Source organism: Punica granatum, chromosome 3 (genome assembly GCF_007655135.1).
Source record: "Punica granatum isolate Tunisia-2019 chromosome 3, ASM765513v2, whole genome shotgun sequence".
Classification (NCBI taxonomy): Eukaryota; Viridiplantae; Streptophyta; class Magnoliopsida; order Myrtales; family Lythraceae; genus Punica; species Punica granatum.
Genome location: NC_045129.1, coordinates 982,292 through 1,001,174, shown reverse-complemented (window position 1 = coordinate 1,001,174; position 18,883 = coordinate 982,292). Strand labels below are relative to the sequence as shown.

At 41.0% G+C, this 18,883-nt stretch overlaps 5 protein-coding genes across 8 annotated transcripts; all 5 read left to right on the top strand.

The window, feature by feature from the left end:
* The first annotated feature begins 314 nt into the window (after positions 1 to 314).
* On the top strand, positions 315 to 4,219 carry LOC116201518 (1-acyl-sn-glycerol-3-phosphate acyltransferase LPAT1, chloroplastic). Of its 2 annotated transcripts, none has more exons than XM_031532781.1 (8): positions 315 to 601; positions 705 to 763; positions 1,197 to 1,261; positions 1,442 to 1,633; positions 1,746 to 2,152; positions 2,349 to 2,450; positions 3,000 to 3,287; positions 3,627 to 4,219. In XM_031532781.1, the coding sequence occupies exons 2-7, from the start codon at positions 738 to 740 to the stop codon at positions 3,207 to 3,209; spliced, it is 1,002 nt and encodes a 333-aa protein (XP_031388641.1). In that variant the 5' UTR covers positions 315 to 601; positions 705 to 737; the 3' UTR covers positions 3,210 to 3,287; positions 3,627 to 4,219. The 2 variants fall into 2 exon arrangements, with proteins under 2 accessions (XP_031388641.1, XP_031388640.1); XM_031532780.1 differs by having other exon boundaries at positions 1,189 to 1,261.
* Positions 4,220 to 6,609: 2,390 nt separating this feature from the next.
* On the top strand, positions 6,610 to 8,059 carry LOC116198875. Its single transcript, XM_031529129.1, has one exon. The coding sequence runs from the start codon at positions 6,728 to 6,730 to the stop codon at positions 8,021 to 8,023; it is 1,296 nt and encodes a 431-aa protein (XP_031384989.1). The 5' UTR covers positions 6,610 to 6,727; the 3' UTR covers positions 8,024 to 8,059.
* Positions 7,962 to 10,169, top strand: LOC116198874. The gene is made up of 3 exons (XM_031529128.1): positions 7,962 to 8,451; positions 8,575 to 9,509; positions 10,035 to 10,169. Exons 1-2 carry the CDS (start codon positions 7,987 to 7,989, stop codon positions 9,439 to 9,441), a joined length of 1,332 nt encoding a protein of 443 aa, XP_031384988.1. The 5' UTR covers positions 7,962 to 7,986; the 3' UTR covers positions 9,442 to 9,509; positions 10,035 to 10,169.
* Positions 9,588 to 11,779, top strand: LOC116198876. Its single transcript, XM_031529130.1, has 2 exons — positions 9,588 to 10,476; positions 10,694 to 11,779. Exons 1-2 carry the CDS (start codon positions 10,108 to 10,110, stop codon positions 11,603 to 11,605), a joined length of 1,281 nt encoding a protein of 426 aa, XP_031384990.1. The 5' UTR covers positions 9,588 to 10,107; the 3' UTR covers positions 11,606 to 11,779.
* A 759-nt stretch (positions 11,780 to 12,538) lies between these two features.
* On the top strand, positions 12,539 to 18,713 carry LOC116199606 (probable cyclic nucleotide-gated ion channel 5). Of its 3 annotated transcripts, XM_031530031.1 has the most exons (9): positions 12,539 to 12,672; positions 13,625 to 13,711; positions 14,138 to 14,720; positions 15,229 to 15,441; positions 16,183 to 16,311; positions 16,430 to 16,728; positions 16,917 to 17,028; positions 17,279 to 17,515; positions 17,830 to 18,713. In XM_031530031.1, exons 2-9 carry the CDS (start codon positions 13,653 to 13,655, stop codon positions 18,544 to 18,546), a joined length of 2,349 nt encoding a protein of 782 aa, XP_031385891.1. In that variant the 5' UTR covers positions 12,539 to 12,672; positions 13,625 to 13,652; the 3' UTR covers positions 18,547 to 18,713. The 3 variants fall into 3 exon arrangements, with proteins under 3 accessions (XP_031385891.1, XP_031385893.1, XP_031385892.1); XM_031530033.1 differs by lacking the exon at positions 16,183 to 16,311; XM_031530032.1 differs by lacking the exon at positions 13,625 to 13,711 and having other exon boundaries at positions 12,546 to 12,672.
* Positions 18,714 to 18,883: the final 170 nt, after the last annotated feature.

The window sequence follows — 18,883 nt, the reverse complement described above, 5'->3', positions numbered from 1 at the left end:
AATAATCTTGAATTTTTTAAAATAAAAATTAATATTTCTTTAAGAAAGTTGTCTGTTTATTTTATTATTTTTGTTTCATTTTTTACTCTTGAAGAATTTTTTTTAAAATTCTTAATTATAATTTATTTTTCAAAATCTTGTGCTATTCCGTGCAGAGAAAAATTGGAAAAAAAAAGATAGAAAAATAATAATTATATTATTAAATTGTGAAAAATATAAAATTAAATTGAGTAAGGAGAATAAAAATAAAAATATCCAAAAAAAGGGGGGCCAGGAAACAAGAGTTGAGCCATGCCGTCTGATCTGATCTGTGGCGGGGCATTGGAAATGCTGACAGCGGAGAAGGGGGGAGAGAGAGAGAGAGAGAGTAGCAGAAAGTCAGTGAAGAACGTTCTTTCGATGAAGGAACGAAGGAATATGCCTTGGAATTGGAACTCCGCAGCTTTAAAACCCTAATCTCCCCCTCCATTTTCTCTTCTTCACTGTGAGCTCCGCTCAATAGATTCTCGAAAGAACACCTCCGGCTTGCCTCGCACGCATTTCCGCCATAGCCCGATGGAAGTTGCTTCTCTCCCGCCACATTCGCTGCGGCAGTGTTTCAGTGCGTGCTTTTTCACTGTCACCCCCGCTGAGCTCGTCTTTGTTTTGTTCATTGGCGCCTTGGATGGTGATTGGATCTCTTACTCTGTTTCTTTTTCTGATAGTCCAAGATTCTTCCCGTTACATTCATTTGAGGAATGTGTCTCCGTCCTCCGTGCCGCCGGTGAGCGCTCCATTCTTTTCTGTTTTCAGCAACCGCATTTGCTCCGGCTGTTCTTCGTGAAATTAAGACTTTCCTCTTGTTTGCTGAAAGACGATGTCTGTCGTCCTGCAATGACAGAACCATATGTTGGGTTGCAGTCTTTTCCCTTTGTGCATAATTCTTTTGCTCAATCCGATTGGATTTAGTGGCTTGCTGATTGAACTGCAAGACCAATGAGACTGAAGCAGATGGTTTCCATTGGCTTCTCAAAATTGTATTTTCTTAGTCTTTCTTATGTCAGCTGAATATCCGTATTGTTAATTAGAATCTAATGTGGCGGTGCAGTCGAGTAATGAGGCTTTCTTCAGTAGCCTGCTCGCCTTTCTTTGTCTTCTTATATTCCCGGAATGAGTAATGATTTACTCTCTGCGTGCATCTTGGGGCAGTTTTGCAGGTATAGCAAGGTTCATAGTGGGTCCTCTCTTCGTAAGCGCGCGACTCTCCAAGCTCCGACTGGACGTAAGCAACACTTGTTTGGCTTGTACCTTGTGCATGGAGACATTGGATTGCATTTTGTCCATGTTCTTGGGATTTATAGTCGTACTTAATGTCGGTCATCTCTATCATTTGGAGATTTAGCTGACTATCGTGCTTCTATACTCCTCATTTCTTCTTCTATTTTCCTGTTTTGGCTTATAGTTGCTCCAAAATGCTCCGTCATTTCAAGGAAGCAGATGTCCAGTCCATGGTATTGTCCCAGTCCAAAAGTGGAGTTCAACCGAACCTACTATTTCAATAAATCATATGCTCAGCATAAGTATCCCAGATACACTGTGGTTAGATCTGATTTGGCCGAAGCTGGGAGTTCTGGCGTTGCCTGTCCATTATCAGGTCCTTTATGAATTTATTCCCATGTTCCCACAGTTAGCCTATGTTATCATCCTATCATGGGGAGAAAAGCTCTACATTCAAAATTTCCATTTATTTCTTGTGTAAATTACAGGATATGAAGTATTCAGCAGAGTGAGAGGAGTATGCTTCTATGTGGTCACTGCTGTCGTTGCCATATTTCTATTTCAGTGGATGCTGGTGGCACATCCATTTGTGCTCCTGCTTGATAGATATCGAAGAAAAGCTCATCATTTTATTGCCAAATTGTGGTCGACGTGGTCAGTTGCTACATTTTATAAGATTCAGATTGAGGGATTGGAAAATCTTCCTCCACCGGACACTCCTGCAGTTTATGTTTCTAATCACCAGAGCTTTCTAGACATATATACACTTCTCACTCTTGGTAGAAGCTTCAAGTTCATCAGCAAGACAGATATATTTCTTTTTCCGATTATCGGATGGGCCATGTATATGTTGGGAAGTATTCCTTTGAAGCGAATGGATAGCAGAAGCCAATTGGTATATAGTCTCTTCCTTTTCTGCAGTGTTGTCAATGTTGAAAATTAACTTTCTATTGTTATGTGAAGTTTTATAAACACTGCTGGAGCAACATTACTTTTTCAATTGAGTAAATGAATTTTCATTTGATCCCGCATTCCGATCCTGTGAAAATTATCCTAATTGATTCGTATGTCTCTCTTCTTAATGAATTTAGGAGACTCTTAAGCGATGTATGGATCTCATTAAGAAGGGGGCGTCAGTCTTTTTCTTCCCAGAGGGAACACGAAGTAAAGATGGGAAATTGGGTGCTTTCAAGGTGAGTTCACGGTTGCTTTGCTTTACTTTGCATGCGCAATAGCAACTGAATCCTTGACATCTATAGTGCTGGCATGTGGTACTTCCTGGTCATATTTGAAGCAAATCAGAAACTAGGAAGTTTTGCTTGCTTATTCCGTCTAATGATACAATGATTTGGCTTTGCATAATGAGAGGAGACATGTACCTTTTCTAGGAAAGACCTTGTAGATATATTTTTATACTCCATAGACTAATAGAGGGATGCACTGAAATGCTTTTTTATTATATTGATTACGGGATATTACCTTTTCTAGGAAAGATCTTTTAGATATATGTTTAAAATCCATAGACTAATAGAGGGATGCACTGAAATGCTTTTTTATTTTATTGATTTTGGGATATTATGCGGCGAATGTCTTGTCATCGAAATGCATTTACTATTTGAGGCACGTGGTGCTGAAAATAACTGCCACTTCTCTTTTGAATAACAAGCGGAAATGTGATCAAATGCTTACGAATATTTAGAAAGTGGTGATCCATCCTGATGCTACTTCTTGTCGGTGTCCAGAAAGGCGCATTCAGCATTGCGGCAAAAACGAAGGTCCCTGTGGTACCAATCACGCTGATTGGAACTGGCAAAATCATGCCAGCAGGAAATGAAATTACTGTCAACCCAGGAAACGTGAAAATAATTATACATAAGCCAATAGAAGGAAGTGATGCAGAAGCATTGTCCAATGAAGCTAGAGCCACAATTTCCCGTGCACTCGATGTTTAAGGCGAATTTCTCTACTGGAAGTCCTCTGTACAGCTCGAACATTAATTCCTCAAGTGGGTTTTAAGAAGGCTAGCCCAGGTTTTAATCGTACATACTATTTCCTTTTTCCTTTCTCATGATAACTGCATTATTTAGCTACTATTTACTTTCAAACAGTGGCTGCAGAGAGATTTGCTGTGACTGCTATTGACATTGTGTGATGCTGATTTTTTCAATCTGGCGCCAGCTCTATTTGGTTACGGAAAAAATTTCTATGTCTTAGTTTTGCTCTCTAAGGGAATGCAGAAATTAGGGGGAAGCATGTCTAATTGCAATTTATTGGACTTTTTGGAGTATGGAATCTTGAAGAACCAATTCATATATTCAGATGCATCACACCAGTGGTTTCTTATGTGACTGTATTTTCCACGTCTGCAGGAAAGCTGATGATCATACAAGAAGCACCAAAAGGTTGTTGGCAAAGTTTCATCATCTTGCAGTATCGAGAAATAAAGCTTGGAGTGACTACGGTAGCTGTTCAGCAGTTCCTCGGGTTCAGTTTAGTTTCTTTGGAGAATCCATGAAGTGGGTCAACTCCTGAATCCTTCGATCCAAGTGAGCATGGGATTACCAACTGCTTGAAGCTTAGGCAACCTTCATCAAAACCACTTTTCTAGGATGAAGCTTGAAGAGAACGTACATGTTTCACTTACTCGAGAATACATTATACAGTAACTTGTGCCTGCTTCCTGAAGAAATAAAAAATTTCTTGCAAGGGAACTTGACGGGGTCACAAAAATCTGTCAAGGCGGGCATCTCTGACAAGTTATTTTGAGAGGACAAGGGAAGTATTAGGGCTTAGCTAATGTAATCCCTGTAGTTCGTTCTTGTTTCTTGCCGAGTATTCTGTTTTTTTTTTTTTTTTTTTTGCTACCCTGGGGGCGTCCAGGTTCTTTCTGAGTATTCGAATGAGTAAAACGGTAGCCTTTTCTATTTCGAATGAATGGGTTGAAACCGCATTGTTCCTTCCAGATTCCTCTTTATGAATATTTATTGCTTTGCAAGATCCATCACAAACTATAAGATGTGTCCTTGAGTCTACAAATCTCATAATGTATTTTTGGGTTTTCTTTGTGAAATACTGATTTAGCTCCTCGATGCAATAATTGGTTCCCAGTGGTAATAACTAATAACCGGTAGGTGACTTAGGTCATTAGATCAAATGAACAAACAACTAATGACTAGTGTAATGGGTCCTGCGATGCGTGGGTTTACTTCGTAATGCTAAACACAATAAGATTTTTTAAGTAATAGCTTCATTTTATTGTTCATGTGTCAACTGTCAACCAAACCTTGTTTTGTCTTATTTGATAACATGACTTATTCAACATAATCCCTCCCGGGTATTTATAGTATGAGATGATTGCTCGCATACATCCACATGTTTCTAATTGGCGCATTAACTTAAAAACGTATGTGCGGATATATAAATAAACATATATGTGCTTCTGATGGAAATTCATTTTATGAATGCTAGCGCTCTATCCCATGCGTTGCACTGATTGATTTTCGTATATTGGTTATCATGTTAGTTTCATTCATCTCATTTAGAAATATCAATTTTCTTACTTAGAACAATAATATTTTCATTATTAAATGCAATTTTAACAATAATTTTCAACGAAGTAGAGTAACTTTTCATGTAAAAATGAAAGTAATTTTAATTACAATTAGACTAAATTTTATAATTCAATAATTTTCAAGCCCAAAGATGTTTCCCTCGTCCCGTGCATTTCACAGACTTATTTTAATTATATATATGTATTTCTTATTGTATTTAAAGCTTTAAAAATGTTAAATATAATAAGTTGTATATATTATTAATTTTAACCAATTAATATCCAAACATGATCATTAATTTTGTTTACGATATGGAAATATTATTCTAATAAATTGAAAATGTCCAATACAGCTTTATTCATTAAAGTTTCTTAATATTATAAGATTTTTGGTAAAATATCAAAGTTTTCATTAAAGTTAATGATTCGTTTTTTTTACTTACTTTTGATCAAAGGTATTGTAAGTTTTTGTTAGTACTTAAATGTTTTTGACATTATATTGTTCTATCAATAATTTTAAAATAGTATTTAATTAATTTTAATATCCGAACATGATCATCAATTTTGTATATGAAATATGAAATGGAAATATTATCCTAATAACACAGATGACAGAACAGAACAGAAGAGAGCACATCACAGGAGCAGTCATCGGAGCTGAAACGGCACTAATAGATGACTCGAGGAAGACAAAGGATCCGTATTGAAGCAGTGCCTTACAGAAGGCCTTCGCACTCAAGTGGAAGAACGTAGGGAAGCTGATCCGATGATTGGCAATAGCGAGGACTGATCGATCGTGTTAGATTGTTTTACCTCAGTGTCGATATTGTACCATTTGTTCAGTTGGTTACCGGTCGTATTACTACTTAATAAACTAATAGGTTTATGCAATATGTGAATCCACATGTATGAGTGATTAGGGTGTTGATCGCGTCACATTTGCCATGCAATCCATCCTAGTCAATTTTGCGTGGCGTGCCTGTACTATGTTTGGAACATTTGCGTATCCATCACTATTGAGTTATTGGATTGGTTCTTGTTCATATGATAATGCGTAAGCCCGCAACCTCCTTCTTTCCCATGCAAATGTGGCGGGCGCTAATGAAAGCAGAGTTACTGGAAAAAAATAACCCGTGTCCTGATTCTCGTTCATAGCCTGCATAGAACGGCATAAGAAAACTACCTTGACTTTGAAATTTGGAAGCTGGAAGAGAGCATATGCTCACGAATCTAACGGAAGTGAGCTTTTGGTCACATAAGATTTAAAATTACTAAATCAGTCATATACATTTGTTCCGTAAGATAATTTCGATCATATAAATTTTGAAAAAGATATTTTTAGTCATATAAGTCACGAAATAGACCAAAATTGCCTTACAAATCGAACGTATAGGACTAATTCGACACTTTTAAAACTTAAAGGATCAAAATTAATCGAAAACTAAACTTACAGGATCAAAAATTTCTTTTTTCCGGAACAATCTATCAAGATGCATACATGAATTCCGTTTTATTAGGGGAGGGAAGACTTTCAGGGGTGCCAGGTCTGCGATTAGATTTACAAGATTTATGGAATTCTTCACCTCGCTCTCACTGAGCTGGCAACCCGATAAAATAAATGCCATTTGAGTTAGTTTTCACACCGACCAACGACAGCGAACTGTGGAGCCACCTACCTGTCTGTCTTAAACTATGAATTTACATAAACATTATATCCTAAGAGGAGCTGAAAGATTTGACTAGACTATCATAATTCCCACATATTATTTATACGTACTAGTTTCGTCATTAATTAAGATGATTGTTCATAGCATCTGACATCAGTTACCACTGGGGAGTTTGTGCAAAGGGTCAACAAGGATTACAGTGCATAAGCTGATTATTCTGACAAGCGAGGAGTGGCCTCAGTTTGGATCGATAATGGATTCGGAATGCAAATCCGCAGCCTCTCCCACCACTGAGATGCAAATCCATCATTCCCTTCACCTGCAGCATCCACTGTCCATCTACAATGACTGCAATGGACTATCCCTCTTCGATGAAGAACCAATCTGCAAGCTCTGCGGCTGCAAGTGCTACGGTCCATCCCACGGTTGCGTGCAGTGCAAGTTTTTCCTCCATAAGCTTTGCGCTAGACTGCCCGCAGAGTTCCCGTGCCCTATCCATCCCTCCCAAGCTCTGAAGAGGCATGATGAGTACCGAGAATTTGAGTGCGGTTCCTGTTCCTCCACCTCTTTCGGCTTCCCGTACAGATGTGACTCATGCGGGTTCAACCTGGATTTTGGCTGTGTCTTCTTCCAGGAAGTGAACCAGGATTTGTATCAAATAGGCAGGTATGATGGAATCAAGTGCTTGTTTTGTGCCAATAGCTGCGCCGGCGCTGTCATTGCTTGCCCAGACAATGAGTTTTTCCTCCACAAATCTTGCTATGCGTTGCCCAAGCAGATCCAACACCCTTCTCACCCTTTCCATCCTCTGAGAAAGCTCGAGTATGCATTACAATTCAAGTGCAACGGCTGTCTCCTGGATCAGGATAACAGAGCAGCCTACACGTGCATGGATCCCAGTTGCATGTATTCCCTTGATTTCGATTGTGCATTCCTATTCGAGGGGTGCCAGCTCCTTCATCTCGATGCCCACCCCCATCTTCTGGCATCAACTGAGAAAAAACAAGAAGATAAGCTCTGCTGCGTCGTATGCCACGAGAGCTGCTCAGGCCCGACCTACAGTTGCCTAATATGTAAATTCCATCTTCACATGTCCTGCATTGCCTTGGAAGAGATACCAAATCATCCATCACACCCGTTTCATCGTCTCATGAGGACGACCGAGCAACGGAAATTCAAGTGCCATGCCTGCCTCAAAGATAACAACAGCAGGCCATACCGCTGGGAGGACTGTGACTTTGATCTGGATTTCGACTGCGCATTTGTTGTGCCTCATCAAGAATTTGAAGGTAAAGAACCCATTCTCAGTGACATACACAGGCATCCTTTGGCACTTTCTGGCCAAAGGAGCAAGAAAGATGGGAAGGAAGTAAGCTGCAGCGTCTGTGGTGAGCGCTGCTCTTTCCCGACTTATAGTTGCGGTGTTTGCGGCTTTACTTTCACAAGTCGTGTGCTACTGCAAGTATACCGAAGGACATCGAACACCGTCTTTTCCAAGGGCACTCTCTTCAGATGTCTCTTGGCAAGTTTGAATGCAGTATATGCCTGAAGGACCGATCTGGAATTCACTATGGATGCTCAGATCAGGCGTGCGAAGTGAAGCTTGACGTGCAATGCGCACTGGATGTTGACCGCTCCTTGATAACATTCGATGGGCACAATCACCCTCTCATCTTCCTTGAGAATTTCGAGGACTATGCCAAGTGCAGCGCTTGCAATAAGTACAATAAGTCGCACTCGATCTTCCATTGCCCTGCCTGCAACTTCAAGCTCCATTTACTCTGTGGTCCGCTCCCGTGTTACCTCAAGCAAGAAAAACATCTAGAGATGCTCGTGCTAAAGGATACACATATAGGTGATTGGGTCGTCGATGAGTTTTACTGCGATAGCTGCGAAGAACTGAGGGACCCACGAGAGTGTGTCTATTACTGCGAACGTTGCAACTACTCTGCTGAAGTCAAATGCATTATGCCCGAGGTATGCCATCTTTTGGACTAACAGTTTGCTTTTGTGTTGTGTCAGTGTGCATAGGTGTGTCTGTCACACTACGTGATTGCATAGCTCGATAATTTGATTAACCTTTGCTTTCATTGTTATCAGCTCGTGCTTGCATTGATGGGGAAGTCTGGAGATGTGGAGCTGAGGACATTAGGCCGATGGCCCCTTTCCGGTAAAGTCGCGAGCAGAGGCTTGTCGGCTGAAGAAATACATAAGTGTGACGCAGGAGAAGTGCCTAAAAAGACTGCAGTTACGTTGGGCTGCATCTTGGAATCTTTTACCGAAGGTGAGAAAAACGAGTTGGATGTTATTTTCGACTGCAAAGAAAAGTTGTTCGAAGATTTGGGCGGAGGTGGAGATACAATCCTGGATGCTTCTTTGGGTTCCAATGAGGACTTCATGCAACTCGTAGCGAGGCTGGATTCCACTGGGCTAGCTCTTCTGAAAAAGAAGTGGGATGCTGACATTCCCTTCATAAAAGTTGGAAAAGGAGACAATCTGCTTCCAGAGAAGTTGGTCCGCGTGTACAATGACTTGTATCACGCGTATGGAGATCCCGGGGCTGAATCAGGACTAAGTCCCCAGCTGAAGTCGATCTTCTTTCTTCACTTGTGTCAGACAGTTGAGAGTATGTGGGCAACTACGGTATTAGACATAACGGAAGAAGGGCTCGTCGACTGGTGGATCTCTGTGAAGGCTGTGCGCAGGGCAGGCTTCAAGACCTGCTTTGTGGCCGATGCTCTGAAGGTAGCAATGCACGCTTATTTTGGGATTCGAGCTAAAACATTTGAAGACAATCTCACCCATGAGATCGAGCTACTGGAAGAGAAGATCCGGGAGAAGAAAGCATCGCAGGGAGGAATTGAATATCTCGAGTCTAGAAGATCTAGCACCGTCAGGGAATGTATGAGTGAAGCCCCGCCGTTGATGTACAAGACAGCAAGTGAGGTTGTTCTTGGTCTCGGATAAATGCCGTAACTGGTTTTACATGTAATCCAGTTACCATCCCTTTTGCGATGTCCTTCATGTTGATAACAGTAAGTGTGCTCATACTTTATGTAACACAGGTGTCTTGGAATATCACACATGCGATTGTCATTTTCTTTTCCAGTCGCGAGATCATTCATATATGTGATTCTCTATGGCCCTTCTAAGCACCACGAATGGTTGGGCTGCAGCTCAAGTATAATGGAATGCTCTTCTGTCCGGGGCCTCAACGTTTTCAATCTGCGTCATGAATCACCCACAGAATACGAGTTCTAGTAGCAGAACACGAATACTGTCAGCTTGAAAGCATCTGCCTTTTCAGGTCAATGAAGATCGACACGCTTTCCATAATAAGTTAAGATAGACTAGCTGTCATTGACCTTGTCGGCCATCGTTTTCGATGAATGATACATGTCAACATGGAGTATAATATACAAGCACACATCATGTTCGAGCATTTTATAAAATTCTGCAGGGGAAAGATAAACTATTGGGTCGGTGCCTATGCCAATAGCTTAGCTACCGGTCTGTTGAATCTGGCAGTAATAATACATTGTGTTTGTTCAATTCTGCAGGAACATCAAAACCGAAATTATTGTCTTCGTCCCAATACCAATCAGCTCCATACCCTACATTATCTGTGATCCCATGACGATCCTCGGGCCCTCTGTGATTGACTTCTCAGGTCACGACCACCGGCTCTACCTGTGCGACCACAGGACCATTCTCCCCGTCCCCTGCAGTTGGTGCGGCACCAGGAGTAACAATCCGCCCAATTTCCGGTGCAAGGAGTGTATGTTTAAGCTTGACCTCCTTTGCGGCCCACTGCCCGTTGTGATCCACAAGCACCAGAACGGGTTCGACCTGACCCTGACCCTGACAGACTCCTTTGTACCTGGGGACAATCCAGATGACTGCTGGTGCGATATATGCGAGGAGCAGCGAGATCCTGAACAGTGTATATATCGTTCCACCGATCCACCCTTCATTGCCACCATTGATTGCCTCTGGCCCCAGGTAACTGATACCCGCCAAGTCTACCTTTCATACTGACTTGCGTGAATGTTTCTATCGATGAAGGCCATGCCCTTCGGGTCCTTTCCATTCCGCCATACCGAGCTCGAACTTGCTTTCCGAGGCATAATATATAGCTCCAAAGTTATTAGGATAGATATTGTTCCATTTTTCCAGAGCAATCTTTGACCTCGATTTAACTGATTTTTGTGACGGCAAGATTAAACTTGCACTTGAAGGGGGTCTTGGAGAAGTGGAACTGAGGACTGTAAGACGAAGTCAAATTCCAGGCAAGGTGATATCCCAGCAATCCGTGGAAGAGAAAGCAGGTGGTCTTCGGGAGAGCATCAAGCAAGAACAAGAAGCATCGACGAAGGAATATGTCATAACTAGCTGGACCCTGGAGCAGATACTAGAATCGCTTAGTGATGATGAACGTAAGCTGATCGAAAGTTTGGAGGAAAAGCAGTTCGAAGAACCCGAAGACAGAGGAAAAGCCTATGCTTCAACTGCTTCATATACAGAAGAGGCCTTCAAACAGTTCAAGGAGCAGCTCGATATTACCTCTCCAATTGATGCCTCCGCACTATTTGGACAATGGAGAGAACTCAAGTACTCTGAAGTCCGGGACGGAGTGATAATCCCTTCACGGTACATTGCCCTCTACCGGGAACTGGTTGACAGATATGGCGATTTCAGTGCTGGTAGCAAGCTTACTCCATGGGGGAAGGCGCTGTTCTTCGCCTTGTTCTTTGAGGTCATACACAGAATGCGAAAGATCCAGGTATTCCAAGTGGCACGTTATGATCATCTGCCCGCCTGGAGGAACGCCTTAAAGTATGTGCGTGACGTGGGGGGTTTCAAGATCCAATTCGCTGTGGACAATATCGACAATAAGTTAGTACGTGCTTGCTTTGGTTTCAAGGTAAGGGACTTTGAAGCGGACCGAAATTGGCAGGTTGATAAGCTCTCGGAGGAGATACACGACGAAGAAGCTAAGTTAGAAGATCTCCGGGCACTGCTGGTGCAGTACAAGAAGCTCGAGGAAGTCGAGAAATCCGTGCTGCAGCAATGCTTGACCGAGGCTTCAAGATGCAAGTGGAAGAAAATAGGCGAGCTGATTCAGGATTGATGTATGGTGAAATAGATAGAAAAATGGAACGAAATAGCAATATAAAATGTAACGGTTGTATATTTGGCTTCTATTCTTCCTGCCAAACATGCTGGAAAACATCGCCAACTCATGGAATTTTCTCCATGCCATCAAACTCTGTACTGCTTTGGCTCGAAAAATTCCTCGATAGAACTTGGTCTTCTTCGTTGTTACTCATTGGATGTTCTCAACAAATCCTACGATAACGCCTTGCTCAATGGGGACTTCGCTTGTCGACAAATATAATCTGTTTCATTATTTTCAGTGGTTATTCTATTCTGGGAAACGAAGAACTTGTTATTATTAACTCTTGGATTCAAGAATTCATATATAACTTGAGTGACACAATAAAAGTCTTTTCTATTCTTTTATTAACTGTCAGGTAATAATAATAGTGGACATATATATATATGGGCTGAATATGCCAGAAATTCTTGGTGAGATAATTCGGTCGAGAATATGATCACGACGGTCAAATTAATATCACCCTTAGTCAGCTGAGGACTATGCTTTTCTTCTTTTCCTCTCTTCGTATTCAGTAAAAATAACACGTTCATCCTCAATTTTTATTGGGAAAAAAGAGTAACGATGAGGAAATTCATAGGTTTATAAAAGATAATGATCTAGCAAGTCATTAACTTAAACTTTTAAATTACGAATGGACCCTAATTCAAAATAGACATGTGAATTTTACCTAACAGGTAAAAAAGGACCAGGCCAACATGACTCATGAAATATATATAACAGAAATCCGCTAGATCGCGGAAATTTCCGATAACAGATGGCACTATCGCGTCAACGTCGTACCTAACCGCCGTGCACTGCCACAGGGCTAGTTCCGTCATTTCAGCTTCTCAAATATTTTCCTCAGTTTTTATATTTCAGAAACCATTTTCCCTATTTTTTCTCATTTTGTAGTAAAAGATAATTTCATTATTTCTGACTTCATGAGTTCTTTGTCCGTTTCCCACCTCCTTCTCCGTCTCTCTCCGTCTCTCTCTCTCTCTCCATGGATGAGCTGAAAGCTTGAAGGGAATCAATTCACTGTGAGTTGTTCCAGCTTGATCCCTTCGTCGTCGTCATCATCATGTGTATTTGTTCGGTCGGATGGTTCGGTTTTCAGCTTGGAGCTCGGAGCTCTTGTCAAGCTAGTTCCAATTTGATCGTCATGCTTGGAAGTTCATTTGACTTCGAGTTTCGATGCTCGAATTCGTTATTTGCGTCCTGGACTAGGATGATTTTTGTTCGAGAATAGCTCGATTTGGAGGTGGTTGAGCTAATTTGCTCGACGGTGGTCTCTATACCCGATTATGTCGCAATCAGTGGTCAACTGACAACTGAATTTGATTATGAAGGAAGGGTTGGGGGTTTTCTCAGATGCTCACTTTCGGATAATAGGGACTCCCTTCAGACAGTAGCACTCCCTCATGGGGGAAAGATGGAGTCAGGAGTATTGATTTCTTGTGGGTGGCCTATTCGGGAACACCGGTCTGGGTTTATTGAATGCATAAAGCAAGTTAATTTAGCTATCTATTTGGCGAGCCCTTGCCGTGAGGATGTTCAGCTTAGTACACTTTACCTTAAGGCACCAGGAAATCATGATTTTTTTTTTTTTTATTTATGGGTTCCTTGTGCGATCAGGAGTGAATTTTTGGGGATAATTACATCTATGGCCTAACTTTGGTCAAATAGCATACTTGCGCGATTGAGATCAGGATGTTGGGCGTCACTGCTGACGAAGTTGAGCTCATCTTGTGTGTTTCTCTTCCATTTTTGCATTTTGTGCATGCCAATTGGAATAGCTTGACAAGCATTGGATATTAGGATGAGTCATATCCAAGTCTAAATTCACAGTTGGCTTTCTGGTTCAATTTCCTTTGACTACAAAGTGAATTTCAGCATCTCTGCTATCAAGAGCTCGTAAAACGTCATTTTGTACTTTGACAGGCTTGACATTGTAATCTTGAATGCAAAGTTAATCTGCTTGCTAACATGCAGGTGGGATATATGTGTTCCCTAGTACATAATGTTTGACTGTGGTTACAAATCCGAGTACATGGATGGCCAGCGAGAGAAGTTTAGGAGGTATTGGCTTTTCCTTGATGGCCTCAATGCATTTGGAGGCCAAGCATGCAGCCTTGAAAATTAATTGTTTGAAAAGCCTCTATTATCTACTAGGAAACATTGGACTTTTATGGGTCCTTTTTTTTTTTAAATTAATCTCAATTGCGAAATATTTGCAATGTTTCGCTGGAAACTTTTGAAGGCCAAGGAATTTAATTATGTAGCTGAATTTATTCTTTTTCATGAAATTTTCTTTTAGAGCTTTAAGTTTCATGCTCGACCCTAGGATGCTGGGAATTTAGCCATGGGAGCTCTCAACTTGATTGGCTTTTGACAATTTCTCCAGTGTTTTTATGGTTTTACTCATTTTGCATCCTAGAAGTTGGAAGAAGCTCGCTGCTTTGCTCGCATACACTTGTGTTTCTGACACTTTTCCTATATCTCTAGGCTGGACGACTTGGATTCTAGAGTATCGTCACCTTCAGATACTGGAATGAAGAAGTGTGGTTTTAGTATTGAGGGCCTTGCGCGAGCTGGTCACACAAGCAATGCCAAATCTAAATCCTTCAAAACTGGGATGAGAAAGGGTTCTGAAGGACTCAAGTCGATCGGCCGTTCGCTCGGATTTGGGGTTTCTCGAGCAGTTTTCCCTGAAGATCTGAAAACATCTGAGAAAAAGATATTTGATCCTCAAGACAAGTTCCTACTTTTGTGGAATAAACTTTCTGTGGCTTCATGTATTTTGGCAGTGTCTGTGGACCCTCTTTTCCTTTATCTTCCTGTCATTAACAATACAATGAATTGTATCGGTATAGATCGTAAATTAGCCATCACAGTGACCACGTTGCGGACCATTATTGATGCTTTCTATCTCATCCACATGAGTCTTCAGTTTCGAACTGCTTATATTGCACCATCTTCCCGGGTTTTTGGGCGAGGTGAACTTGTGATAGATCCTGCCCAAATTGCAAAGCGCTACTTACGACGCTACTTCATCATTGATTTCCTTTCCGTCCTCCCTCTGCCTCAGGTTCGACTAACTAACCGTCCCTAGAGTTCTTCTGTTTGGATTTTCTTAGTATTTTTTTGCCTAGGATTATTTATTGCTTCACAACTATTTCACTAATCTATTTATCCAGGGTTTCGTTTCATGTCCTTTCTCTTCCACATGTTTATGCTCTAGGCTTCTACTTAAACCTCTAATTGCATCATTTGACCTGTTGGATTAGGCTTCTATATTATCTCCAGACCATGCATGGTAACGGCTGAGCTAACCCTGACCAATACAGACATTTATTCTTTTCAGTCTTAACTATCCTAGAGCTAGAGTCATCAGCTAATCCTTAGTTAATCTTCCAAAACACAGTTGATAGCTAAATTTTGTCGAACTTTTACACTTTTGCTATGTCTATGTCGTACTTGAATTTGAAACTATAAATTTTATTTATTTATTTTTTTAGGCATTTAAATTGCTGTCACTGACTCAGTTGTTTATATATAATAGTATTGTGTTCTTACTTTTTGGCTATTAACTGCAGATTGTTGTCTGGAGATTCCTTGTGAGGTCAAATGGTTCATATGTGCTGTCTACAAAGCAGGCCCTGCTTTACATTATTATCATTCAGTACATTTTTAGATTTCTCCGCATGGTTCCATTGACCACAGAACTGAAGAGAACTGCTGGTGTTTTTGCTGAAACTGCGTGGGCTGGTGCTGCATATTATTTGCTGCTATATATGCTTGCTAGTCATGTAAGTTGACCCGATTTCAGTAGCCTTGTCATGATTATTTTGTTGTGCCCTATGTTCTCTGTCTGTTTAACTTTTGCTGTCTGTGGTGCATCATTCTTATATATGTTCATTGATCTGGTGTTAGATCCATTGGCTATTTTACGTTAAATTTTTTTCCAGAAATCCAGATGGTATATTGATTGTAAAAATGATAGGATTGATTGTAAGAAGCAGGCATCAAGTGAACATAAAGTAGTGCTAATTTTTTAGATTGCTGATTTGTTCTTGGTTGTTAAACTTGGAGGCAGAGGCTTTAAACTTGTTTTATTATTGTCCTCTATTTGTGTAAGTCTTACGTTTGTCTAGAATGGTTCTGCATGACTTTACCTGTGAATTCTTTTTTGGTACGCTCTCCACAGAAATTGAAATATCTACTTGTACGGGGGTTTTACTGGTGCCTTTAAAACTATGGTTGATGATGCATGACCTCTACTTTCGAACAATTATTGCAGTGTTCTTCGACCTTTGAGCTTAAGACAGTATCTAGCTAAGAGGAATTCTCATAACTACATATATCATGTCCATGCTGTTGAAGGGCTTCATGTTTGTAATCACAAAATCTCGGTGGCATATAGTTCTATTCGACACAATGCATCCATTGAGGCATGGTTCTAAAGTTTGACAAGTTAGACTGATATCTTTAATCTCAATTGGTGCAATGATAAAGCAATGTAGTGATTGTTGCGACCTAATTTTCTCTAGATAATGTTACTTGAACGAAACTACTCTCCTTCACTGCTCCAACAGAAGTACTGCTACGCCTGGCCGACGCTCAGTCTCACTGTGTATTGTCATTCAAAGTTTCACTGGGGCATCGTATCTATAGTTACCGTACTGTAGGCTTGATATGATTCACCTCTACTTCTTTCTGATTTCCAGTGCTTGCTTTAGTTTCACTTGGTTGGTATAACAACATTTATTGTTATGTTTTCTGCATCCTTTGTTTCAGATTGTCGGCGCATTCTGGTATATATTTGCTGTACAGAGAAACGATTCATGCTGGAAGAAGGCTTGTAACGAAACATGCCATAGAGATTTTCTTTACTGTGGGAACCAAGGAATGGATGGTTATAGCGCGTGGAGCAACATAAGTGAAGGGGTCCTTAATGCTAGTTGTTCTGCTGGCGGTGATGATCCGCCATTCGATTATGGTATCTTTGATCAGGCACTGTCATCTGGGATAGTTTCGACCATGAATTTTGTATCGAAGTATTGCTACTGTTTATGGTGGGGGCTGCAGAACTTGAGGTAAATACTTGGGTTTGATTAGCTGCTTATCCTTTAAAGCCTCTTTTTGGGATTTGAAGCTGTCGAAAAAAACGAAGTAGCACAGATAGCTTGTTTGTTTCCTTTGAAAATTTACATATTGTTTTCCTCTCACATAACAGTTCATTCAGGTGCTGGTTGTTGACTAGAATTTCTTGTTTCCCATGCAGTACTCTTGGGCAGGGGCTCGAGACCAGCACATATCCATGGGAAGTTGTATTTTCCATTACACTAGCCATTTTGGGCCTTATCCTCTTTGCTCTATTGATTGGTAATATGCAGGTGAATAAGAAGCCAGTCTCATGTCCTTTTTGTTTGGGTTGAGTTTGTTTACTTACTGCTGCAAGTGTCGTCTGCTTCTTTTTGTCATTGTAGGACTATGCCTGCATAAATACTGAAGTTGACGTAATTTTTGGTGTCAAGCATCCTGGTTTATGAGCTGCAGTTTTCATGATATTGGAACACTTAAATTGCACTGTGTAAATAAGTACTCTTCGGGTGCTGAAATCGCATCTTTCTATTACTTTTGCAGACCTACCTTCAGTCTCTCACTATTCGGCTTGAAGAGATGAGAGTGAAGAGGCGTGACTCTGAACAGTGGATGCATCATCGATTGCTCCCCCCCGAATTAAGGGAGCGTGTTAGACGCTATGATCAGTACAAGTGGTTGGAGACTCGTGGTGTTGATGAAGAGTCCTTGGTGCAGTCTCTCCCAAAGGATCTGAGGAGAGATATTAAGCGTCATCTCTGTCTCGCCTTGGTTCGAAGAGTAAGTTGTCACCTCAATACTATGCTTGCATGATTTGATTTCCATCATCGATACCCAAAAGGAACTAAAGATAGCCAGTCTTCCCTATGATTGGTTGTTCGAGACATTATTGCATGTTGGTAGAGCAATATACCTTTCTAATCTACATTGCTTGAAATATTTGCTTCGCACTGTGATCTCACCTGAGTTCTTAATTTCAAAGGACAAAATGATTTTGTTTGTTAAGAGTACCATCAATATATTAATGCATAGGTAGTTTCTTGTACTATATCTCACTTTAGCATATTTTACATCTAGCGGATTTTCACTGACAGGTGCCATTGTTTGAGAATATGGACGAGAGGTTACTCGATGCAATCTGCGAGCGACTGAAGCCAAGTTTATTCACTGAAAACACTTACATAGTCCGGGAAGGTGATCCTGTGGATGAGATGCTCTTTATAATTCGGGGACGTCTCGAGAGTGTGACTACTGATGGAGGGAGAAGTGGGTTTTTCAACCGAAGTTTATTGAAGGAAGGAGACTTCTGTGGTGAGGAATTGCTAACTTGGGCCCTCGATCCCAAGTCGGGCTCTAACCTCCCTTCTTCCACCCGGACTGTGAAGGCTCTCACAGAGGTGGAGGCCTTTGCGCTGATAGCTGAGGAACTGAAGTTCGTGGCTAGTCAGTTCAGGAGGCTTCACAGTAGGCAAGTTCAGCATACGTTCCGCTTCTATTCCCAGCAGTGGAGGACTTGGGCTGCCTGCTTTATTCAAGCTGCGTGGAGGAGATACGCAAAGAGGAAGAGCATGGAACTTCGCAGAAAGGAGGAAGAGGGGGAAGAAGAGGAAGAGGAAGAAGGGCCGAGCCGGGCCAGGAACAGTAATGCAGGTGGCACATCTTTTAGTATCGGGGCAACCTTCCTTGCTACGAGATTTGCTGCAAATGCCCTTCGTGGAGTCCATAGGAATCGAAATGCCAAGAGCGCCCGGGACCTCATGAAGCTTCAGAAGCCGCCTGAGCCTGACTTCACAGCAGAAGATGCAGATTAGTTTTGTTGTAATATCACCGATAATGTCTGGATAAAGTCATTTGGGAGACTTTGCTGCTTGCTTCGACTTTGTTGTTGACTGTGATTTTCGAATTGCTCAGAAGGCTAAGAAATGCTTTGTATCTATTAGGCTCCGTTTGGTTTCCCAATATTATTTTAGAATCACAATTCTAATTTAACTCTATCCACTATAAAACAAAATAACTCATACAAAGTCAAAAAGTGTCTCATTTATTTATTTTTTTTTCACATCAAAACAAAATAATTCATACAAAGTCAAAGGTTGGACTCCATTTATACCACTCTTTTTCAAAATCAAAATCTGATTTTAAAATCCT